At 36.4% G+C, this 11,126-nt stretch overlaps 1 protein-coding gene across 1 annotated transcript in view; it reads left to right on the top strand.

Annotated features, from left to right (window-relative positions):
• LOC101582072 (alcohol dehydrogenase E chain-like) overlaps positions 1–11,126 on the top strand; it is a 21,603-nt gene that overhangs the window by 9,742 nt on the left and 735 nt on the right. Inside the window, exons 4-8 of the mRNA XM_023708690.1 lie at positions 3,805–3,888; positions 3,980–4,206; positions 6,622–6,882; positions 8,661–8,796; positions 9,422–9,560. Coding sequence (XP_023564458.1) covers positions 3,805–3,888; positions 3,980–4,206; positions 6,622–6,882; positions 8,661–8,796; positions 9,422–9,560 — 847 coding nt within the window. The remainder of the gene's footprint in view (positions 1–3,804; positions 3,889–3,979; positions 4,207–6,621; positions 6,883–8,660; positions 8,797–9,421; positions 9,561–11,126) is intronic.

Here is an 11,126-nt window from a genome sequence, read left to right as displayed (position 1 = left end):
TTCTAGAGAAGGACCAAAATGATCAGGACTCCACAAATGAGATCAGAAGCAACAAAGCAAATAGGGTGAACAACTAAACACATGAGAAAAGGAGTAAAAAACAACAGGTAAATAACATGTCAATCATAAGTCAATACATCTCAATTCTAATCATCAATGTAAATGGACTCAATTCACCAATTAAGAGAAATAGACTGGCACAGTGAATTAGGAAGCAAATTCAACAATATGCTGTATACAAGAAACACATTTAATTCATAAAGACATTCATAGGCTGAAAGTCAAAGGATGGAAAAAGTTACTACATGCCCCAGCTCCTCAGAAAAAAGCAGGGGCAGCAATCCTATTCTTAGACAGTCGCAACTTCAAACCAAGAATGATCAGGTGAAATAAAGAAGGACAATATACTGGTTAGGGGAAAAATACATGAGGAAAAGTTAACACTCATAAATATTTATGAACCAAACTTGGGAGCACCCAACAATATAAAGCAAATCTTAATGGACATGAAAAATCTAATATCCAGTACCACAATCTTAGCAGGAGACCTTAAAACCTCCTTATCCCAAAAAGATAGGTCAACCAGACAAAAAATTAGCGAGGGAATAACAGAACTAAACCAGACCTTGAAAGAAATGGACTTGGTGGACATATACAGAGTGTTCCATCCAAACACAGCTGAATACACATTTTTCTCAGCTTCAGATGGGTCATTTTCTAAAATAGACCACATAGTAGTCCATAGGTCATGCTTAAGTATATGCAAGAAAACAGAAATTATCCCATGCACATTATCTGAACACAGTGCAACAAAACTGGAAATAAACAACAAAATAAACCAGAACCCCCACCTACATACATGGAAATTAAACAACACCCTACTCCGCAATCAATGGGTCACAGATGAAATTAGACAAGTAGTTCAACAATATCTAAAATTCAATGAAAATTGACCTCCAACTTATCAGAATTTATGGGATACAATGAAATCAGATCTCAGAGGAAATTCATAGCTGTTAACTCACACATTAGGAAAACAGAATTGCAATAAACAAATACCCTAATGTGCACCTCCAACATCTAGAAAAGGAAGAGCAAACCAAACCCAGAGCTCAAAGATGGGAAGAAATCATAAAGATTAGAACAGAAATTAATTCATTGAGATAAAAAAAAAAGTTCAAAAATTAATGAAACAAAAGCTGGTTCTTTGAAAGACTAAGTGAAATGGATAAGCCCCTAGCTAACCTCATCAAAAAGGAGGAAAGAAAAATTTCAAATACCAGCAATAAGGAATGAAAAAGGTGTAATTACCACTGGCCCAGTGGAAATTGAGAAGATTATCAATAGCTACTTTGAGAATCTTTACTCTCATAGAACAGAAGATACGCATGATAAGGACAGATATCTGGAAAGGTACAAATTACTAAAACTGAGTCGACAAGATATATCCACTCTTAATAGCCCAATAACAGCCAGTGCAATACAACATGTAATAAAAGAACCTAATGACAAAGAAAAATCCAGGTCCAGATGGATGCACAGCTGAATTCTAGAAGACATTTACAGAAGATGTAAATTTCTTTATTCCTATACTCCTCAAACTCTTCAATGAAATTGAAAAGGAAGAAATCCTCCCAAAATCATTCCTGCAGGCAAGTATTATACTGATAAAAAAAAAAACTATGTAAAGACGCAAAGAAAAAAGAGAACTACAGGGCAATCTCCCTCATGAATGTAGATGCCAAAATCCTCAATAAAATTCTAGCAAATAGAATACAGCAAATCATCAAGAAGTTTGTACACCATGACTAGGTAAGATTCATCCCAGGGATGCAAGCATGGTTAAATATTTGAAAATCTATCAATGTAATACACTATATCAATAGAGTGAGAACTAAAAACCACATGATCATCTCCATTGATGCAGAAGAGGCTTTTGACAAAGTCCAACACTCATTCATTTTCAAAGTCTTACAGAAAATTGGAATAGATGGCCTCTACTTCAATATGGTAAAAGCCATTTATGAAAACCCAGTGGCTAACATAGTTGTAAATGGGGAAAAACTGAAATCTTTTACTCTTAGATTTGGTACAAGACAAGGATGTCCTTTATCATCACTCCTGTTCAATATAGTTCTGGAATCATTAGCTACAGCCATTAGACAAGAGAAAGAATTAAAAGGAGTAAGAATAGGTAAAGAAGCTAAATTATCATTATTTGCAGATGACTAGATACTTTACTTGGAAGACCCTAAAATACAGAAATTCAGTAGCATAGCAGGATACAAAGTCAATACCCAAGATTCAATAGCATTCTTCTACACAGATAACAAACACACTGAGAGGGAAATTATAGAAACAATATCTTTACAGTCTTACTCATGAAGGATCTACAAACTGCAGTACAGGGTGTCATGATAAGTCCTGAGAGGATTTGACTGATCTTGTGAGATACAAAAGTTTCATTTCTTTTTATATAGGTCTTGCTTTATCTTGTCTTAACCATCCAGCAGAAAAGTATAAAAGTGAAGTATAAAAAGTAAAACCATATGAATATGCTGAGCTTTAAAATCTCAAGTCAACAACTTCTGCATTGCTAGTCCTATAGAAAACCCACTATCATTATGGACTACTAGACTATATTGGATTACTTTGCTGAGTTCATGCACCTACAATATATGAGTGGAACTGGAATAGCTATCTGACCAAAGTGAACAAAAAAGGAGGATATAAATAAAGTACCATTTTGTAGTGAAACAAAATCTGTATGTACAAAAGAGCATAGATATATACAACTACTTTCTAGGAGTTCAAGTAGAAGAAAGTTTTAAATTTGTAGTGTTTAGACAAGATATTATGTCTAATGTTATAGTCTGAATAAGTACTATGAAGACAACTATAGGCAATGTATGAATTATTGTAACTGCCCTCTTAAACTGTTTTGAAACTGTCTCATTGTTACTTGTTTCCCAATAAAATTAATATAAAAACTTATTGTGATAATTACATTTATTTTTACTTAATTTTATTGAAGAGAGGTTGTACAAAACATGTCATCTTTCTAACATATGATAAAATTAAAATTATATAAGTGTATTTATAATATAATGTATTATATCTAGTTTTGTGCTACATTGTATAAAATTTAAAAATTACATTATATAAAAAATGTAATATATATCATTATGTAATATATACATTTATTTATTCATTTTTTATTTATTTTATTTTAGTTAAGTGTCTACAGTGTTTTCAGGGTCTCAGTACTAGATTGGACTCATAGTGATCCACCTGCTTACAGCCTCCCAAGAGCTGGAATTACAAGTCCATGCCACCATGCCCAGTTTCAATTGCTGTCTCAGCATGGCCCAGGGGCAGAGCCATCATGGCAGGCCTGGGGATTGAAGTCCAATCCCCTGTAACTGCTTCCAGGTGTTTTAATCTCCTGAGGTATTTGGGTGGCCCTTATATGTGTATTTAGGTTTAAGGTTCATCAAGATTTTAATGTTATGAACCGTAAAGTTCCCAAATAAAATCAGTGTGTGCAATAATGTTAACTATTAGCATAATGGAGACAAATTTTAACCATTGTTGCCTCCAAACTTTTATGTCCTCTTTATGTTTCTTCAGACACATAATCCAAATGAATACTAAAGCTGAAAGCAATAGTTAGTGATATTTTTGTGACTGGATTTTATGTCTTGGAGAATTTTTCAAACATACATTTTTCTATGTTTAATCTTTAAGTTCTTTTTTAATTCCTGGGTAGAAATTGAAAAATAATTTATGGTATTTCCCCTCCAAGTGATAAAGTCACCCCACTGTTTACTCCCCAGTGTGGAAAATGCAGAAGTTGTAAACACCCAGAAAGCAACCTCTGCGAGAAAAATGAGTAGGTGTCTCTCTTTTTCTTATTCTGCTAATGAGCTGCGTATTAGTTGTGCTCTGTCTCATGTCTTTGTGTGCTTGCATGTCTCACTGAACAGTATTTTACAGCCTCAGGGCAAACTGCAGGATGGTACCAGCAGGTTCACCTGCAGAGGAAAGCCCATCCGCCACTTCATGAGTACCAGCACCTTCTCCCAGTACACAGTGGTGGATGAGATCTCCGTGGCCAAAATCGATGCAGCCTCACCCCTGGAGAAAGTCTGTCTCATTGGCTGTGGATTTTCTACCGGTTATGGATCTGCTGTCAAAGTTGCAAAGGTAGGCTTGGCCATGTCCAATGACACTATGTACACTCAGCCTGACAGCACCCACAGGGAAGCAGTTCCTTCCAGGGACTTCAGGTTATTTTCACAAATTTGTGGAGTTCTGAATTTATATAAAAGTGGGCCTAAAATGAAAGTGAAAACATGTCTTATAAAATTCACCTGTTTATCACAAATGACAATGTTGTTAATAATAGTAAGAAAAGTAGATTTACTTTTCAATATCTATTCACTATTTGTTTTCATGAGAATACTGAGTTTTAGACCTAAAGATTCATTTTGTCATTTGTTCTATAGTTACCATTCAGAGATACATACTTTAGGACAATAAGGTATGCTAGGTTGGAGGGAGCCAATGGAAATAATTGTAGAGTTTTTTCTATTGCAATTTTTAAAATAGGAAACAACCTGGGGTAGCTCCCCAGGCACAAACTCAGCCTATCCTCCCTATCTATGATCTCAGTGGGGATGACTTAAAATCATCTTTCCTCCCATCCCTGGGAGTCAGGAACCAGAAACTCTGGCCCATGAGACAGAAAAGGACAATGACTTAGAGGTTGTTCTTAAGGACAAAAAGTGTGTGTATGTGCTGTGTCCAAGATTTGAATTAATAGCATATTCCAAATGTTACTTGAAACAGCCCCAGATCAAGGGTAACCCACTGTGTAAAAGTAATGAAGCATCACCTTTCTGTCATTTATTATGGGATTTCATATATGCCTAGCCACAACATGCACACATCAAGTGGTGTGTATCAATAGTTCATTATATGCAACTCTCTTTCCCAAATGTCATAGCATCATTGGCTTTATGAAACCGATTCAGACACAAAAAGTTATTTACTCAAATTTTTATATTTGGTAAGTATTAGATATGAGACTAGAATCCCCCTTTTTTGTATTTTAGGAAAGGGTCTATAGAGTGTTCAGGGTCTCCTACTAGATTGGACTCATAGTGATCCACCTGTTTACAGCCTCCCAAAAGCTGGATTTAAGGTGTGCGCCACCATGCCCAGTCTCAATTGCCCTCTCAGTGCACCCCAAGTGCGGGGCCAGCATGGCAGGCCCAGAGATTGAACCCCTAGCCCCTGCACCTGCTTTCAGGCACTTTAATCCCCTGAGCTATTTGGCCGGCCCTAGAATTTCCTTTGTTATGAAATGATGATACACAGTTATTAGTACTTTTAAATCATGCTATGAAACTTGTACTCTTAAGTTGAAAATGGTAGTGTACCTGATGGTATGTAATAACATTTAGTGAAAGAATGAGCGAGTAGACACTCTTAACGGAATATTACCATGAGTTTACTTCGGACAGAAATATTTGATTTACTGAAGAATAACTAGAGAATGTTGGGCTTGTTCAACAGCCACAGCCAATGTAAGGCATGAGAATATGTGTAGAGCACACCATTTTGAGTTGCGTTACTGAACACTAAGCCCTGTTAGCCCTTATTCAGTGACATCACTTGTTGTACAGGTAGTCTAACTGAGCTGACCTGTAAAGCAGAATCACAGGATGCTTAGGGAAAGGGTTTCAATATTATTAAAATATAAACTATTTTTTGTGCTAGTTACTATTTTTATGGTGTTTTTTTTTTTTTTTTTTTTTTTTTTTTTTTTTTTTTTGTGGAACCGGGGATCGAACTCAGGCCCTTGAGCTTGCCAGGGAAGCGCTTATTCCACTGAGCCATCTCCCTGGCCCCTATAGTCACTATTTTTAAATATCAGGGATAAAGACCTACAAGCATGACCTTGGCTTCAAGTGTTATTTTCTTGAAGTTATTTATTGAATGTCCCCTATTGTTTAGGGTTTTGTTATAACAAGGTTTATCGTATATGCTTGAGCTAATTTCTGTTCTCATAGCTCATTTGTGCTGAAAGATACTGAACTGACCAAGGAGTTAAATCCTGATACTGTGAGTAGATTATAGCTCAGTTTTGTAGAGTAACCTCACCCATCTGTATCATCCCCACAGTGGTTTCTTAGTCTGTACTGGAAAATGTACCTGGCTATCAATGGATCTGTGACTCTCTTCAGGATGAGTCATTGGCATTTAGACCTCAGAGTTTGTCTAGCTCACTGGTTCTTAGGTCTTCCCCTTGGTGTGCACTGGGGACAGGATGACACCTACAGAGTGTCTGATTTGACTGGCATGGGCTATGTTAAATATGCCATGATTTTCAAAACCTCCCAGATGAAGTTTGCATACAGTCAAGTTTGAGAACCACTAGTTTAGTTCAAGTGCCTCAATTTAAACCTGAAGTAATTATAGCTAAAAGGGGATTGGCAGCAGGTTGACATGGAGTCTGAGTAGCTCCTGAGAGGTGAGAAGGCCTGGTACTTTATATGGCTTAGGCACTTTCTAACAATCACTAGCAATCCACTGTTGCAATTTTTGCAAACGCAGGTCACCCAGGGCTCCACTTGTGCTGTGTTTGGCCTGGGTGGAGTCAGCCTCTCTGTTATCATTGGATGCAAAGCAGCAAGAGCAACCAGGTTCATTGCAGTAGACATCAACAAAGACAAATTTGCAAAGGCCAGAGAGGTGGGTGCCAGTGAGTGTGTCAACCCTCAAGACTATGACAAACCTATTGAGGAGGTGCACCAGGAAATGAGCAATGGAGGTGTGGATTTCTCCTTTGAAGTTGTTGGTCGACTAGATACCATGGTATGTGCCAAAACTTTCTTTGCTATCTCATCTTCTGCAATCTAGAATACACTTCTAGGAAGTATAGTGTAAATATTAAATATTATGTGTAAATATATCTTAGAAATATAATCTCCTGCTTATTACTTGTGAAATAGGGTTAGAAGAAATTCTTCATTACATAAGGTAGAAGCTATTACCATATATTTCTTCTTTACTGAGGGAAAGTACTTATATTTTAATTGAGCCATTACCAATTAAGATCCTTGATTTTTGGCAAATATGGGTCCACATGAAAATATAAATAATACAAATTCTGTATATATGATAGTAAATTTGTTCTTCCAGTACATAGTTTAAACCCTAAGTTTTACATTTGAATAAATTTTGAAAACAAGCCAAAAGAAATAATAGACTAAGTACATTATTAAGAGAAAATATACCCTAAAGGAGGAATTTGCTTCCATGATTAGCTGTACTTTAGCACAGAGACACCACCATGTCTGGCAGAGCAAGCAGAAAATGCTTTGAATAGAAAAATGAAATACTGTCCCCCAACAATAACACTTATTTTAGAGCAATGTTTTAAATTACATGAGTGAATGCATATGAAATACTTCTCATGATGTCATCTCTCAAATGTTAAGCTCTGCATGAAAGTCAGCTGATGTCATTAATATGAAATACTGTTTCCAAGCTTTCAGTGCTTAGATCAATCTTGAAATTTATGAGATATTACTTTCAAGCTATTTCAAATGTCAGCTGGCATGGAGAGAACACCTCTTCATCCACATTTTACCCAGCCAGAGGTCTCTATAACTGTGCTGAATAAGTCCCTAAAGACCAACACATCCCCATTTTTGCTTTGGTTCACCACTGAATCCCACCTGTGTTGCTAATGCAGAATTGTACTTCAAGAGAAAAGCTATTGTAGTCTTGGCTTGCGATCATATACCACATATAGCCATTTCAAAAAAATCTAACTTTTTCCAAGGTTTCACTGTACTGAAATGCTGCTTTTGTTGTTGTTGTTGTTGTTGTTGTTGTTGTTGTTGTTGTTATTGTTGTTTTCTCGTGTGGTCCTTTCTTTGAAGACATCAAAAGATGTTCTGAGGTTATGTACTCATCCAGATTTCATACTTCAAAATTAAGAGTCTAAATCAATTCCACATCTTGAAGATATACACAATTTTTCTTTTTCTTTCTTTTTTTCTTTCTTTTTTTTTTTACTAAAAAACACTCCCTGGAGGAAAGGATTTTGTTATTGCCTATTAGGGTTCCAGCATAAGTGTAGTTTAAAATAAAACCAGGGTATATTCCATGGATAAAAAATATAATTTAAAATGTCCTTTTTAGTAATAGATATTACAGGAACCTCTTATGACCAAAAATTACCAATTTGATGAGAATAATCATGAATGTTTATTTTTCATCAACAGACAGTCTTGAGACAAATGAGTAATGAAGTAATGGGCTATCATTTTACCTGTGAATTATGACAAAATAACCAGCAACCTCTCTGACAAACCAGGCTTTGTGTATTTGTCACAATATCTGGCTCCTCATAGATTTATAAGGAAGACATTCATTCATCCATTCTTTAATTCAACAAATGTTTTTCAACCATTTTTCAAAACAACAGGTGCTACACTCAAGGGACAATGAAAAAAAGGAAGACATACTTTGCTCCACACAGGTAAATCTAATTAATTAAAATTTGCATGATATTGTATACCATGAACAGTGTGACCAGAGATTTACTTTTAGGGTGCTAAAAACTTTATTGGTATTTATTCCAGGCCTCTGCCTTGCTCTGCTGTGATAAGCCATTTGGAGTGAGTGTCATTGTAGGAGCCCCTCCTGTTTCTCAGACCCTCCCTGTGCACCCCATGCTGCTGTTGACTGGACGAACATGGATAGGAACCATCTTTGGTAGTAGGTAGTAAAGTGTGAGGACCAAATTTGTATTAACCTCAAAAATTTTTCCTTATACAAGTGCTTTTCATGATTGGAAAAGCACTTTTGGTAAAATGCAATTAAAAGTCCTGTTGTATTTATAGTTTTAAAACAACTAGATATGGAATACATGTAGAGACAAAGTCCCAGGACAGACTTCTCTAGTGTTCCAGACTACTTGGGCATAACTTATGGAATAAATGCAGAGAGAAAGTAACCAGAAACTTCCAGTGGCTGATCTTTTTACACCTGTGAATACACAAGACACTAAATCTCCTAGTAGGTCACACATGAGAAATGTACAGCAGTCATCAGCATCTACTTTGCGAGAACTGTAAATTTGCTCTTTGGCTTTGGGCAGTCATATTTTTCTAAAAAAAAGTGCTAATAAGGATTATACAGCTACTTATGTACCCAAATTTATTTGAGATATTAAAGCACACTAAAAACCAATGTGGAAACCAGGCATCCCACACCCTCCTCACCAGTAACAGTCTGAAGAATGGATCACTTTTTATAACCTTTCAGTTTACTTTTACTTGAAAGTCTCCTCTCCAGTTCTGCTTATCCTTGTTATATCTGACAGTAGTTGTCTTTCTTTCAGGCTTTAAGAGTAAAGATTCTGTCCCCAAACTTGTGACAGATTTTATGGCAAAGAATTTTCCACTGGATCCAATAATAACCAATGTTTTACCTTTTGAAAAGATAAATGAAGGCTTTGACCTGTTTCCCTCTGGAAAGAGGTAAATTTTAACTTTTGTTTCATAGTAAGGGATTGATTGACTATAGAGAGCCATTGGTCTTACTGTGAACAGTTCTACCCTGGGAGACATGGTGGCAAGAATGAGAAAGATAGACAAGAAGACAAAAGCTGGGCTAGCTGGTCACTAGTCTGCCTGATGGGCAAGACTAACTCAACAGCACAACAAAATGATCACTTATTTATATTTTTGCAAAGTTTGTAACACATGATACAAGGTTGCCTAGAGACTAATAGCCAACTTTAACCAGACAAGATGTTTCTCTCAGGAGTGAGGTAGCCTGTTTGCTTTAGGCACTGAGGCCCAGTCCCACCTACACATATTTGATCAATATCCTAGCTTCCTGCAGCTCCCAACAACTGTTAAACACTGAAAAAGCAGAGGATTCATGAAAACTGAAGCATGGTGGTACTCCATCATTAGTTCAATCTTTTCACATAGAATGTATGAGACCACCTGTGGCACATTAAGTATGGTTGCTTAGTGCTTCCTATTTTGCTGATGCCAAATTATGATGCTTTAGAGAAAATCTGAGTACTTAGAGCCCACCAGCTTCTGCATGATGAAACATTAACTATTTTCACAAAACTCATCAGTCACCAAATCATAATGAGATTGTGGATTCAATGAAGTCTCCATGTGATCTGTAAATGCTTTCCACAAATAGGTGCTGTCTTTATATAGCAAGTCATCAACTTACAAACATTTGAGTTGTGAACTTTTGCAGACACCAGCAGACCTTGCATTATGAACATTCCTAGATGCAAACAAATTGCAGAAGTAGCTCAGGTTTCTCCTGCATATTGTCACAGTTGTGCTGCTGTGTGCTTACTGTACAGTGTGATAGTGTGCAGTAGTATAGTGCAGTCAGGACTTACTGACTGTACTATACATTTGTATGTTTTTTTTTTATGTTTTACACTGTATTTGTGTCAAAGGTGTATAAAACTTACTTTGTCAGGGTTACAAATGAATCTAATTGACAAACATTCTCCTCAATGGAACTTTTTTGTAAACAAGGTCTCACTTTCAGGATCACTGAGCTGGGGCCAGGAAGATAGCTCAGTAGAATAGGTGCTTGTCTGACATGCGCAAAGTCCTGAGTTCAATCAGCAGTACTGGGAAAAAAAAATCCTCCTCAGAATCCCTGAGCTTCCATTACAAGAGCAGCGAGAATGACACTCATTATTTTCTATACAGATACTATTATTTTTTCCTATAAGAGTGCTACTACTATTTCTTTACAGTTTAAAAAGAGTTTTCACAGAGAAAATTATGGTAAAGACATGGCTCAGCATGTCAGTTTAAATACTTCAGTCCTCCATTTGCTTCAAAGAGTAGGGAAAAAGGCAAATGTAATGTATTTCTGACATTGCTTACTTATAACCCCCTAAGGAGATGAATTTGCTGCCTCTACACCAGTAACAGGTTGAAGAATGGATCACGTTTTATAACCTTTCAGTTTATTTACATGAAAGTCTCCTCTCCAGTGTTCTCTCTCTCTCTCTCTCTCTCTCTCTCTCTCTCTCTCTCTCTCTCTCTCTCTCT

The sequence above is a fragment of the Octodon degus genome, unplaced genomic scaffold (assembly GCF_000260255.1).
Source record: "Octodon degus isolate 3935 unplaced genomic scaffold, OctDeg1.0 scaffold00462, whole genome shotgun sequence".
Classification (NCBI taxonomy): Eukaryota; Metazoa; Chordata; class Mammalia; order Rodentia; family Octodontidae; genus Octodon; species Octodon degus.
This window is presented reverse-complemented; position numbering and strand designations above follow the sequence as displayed.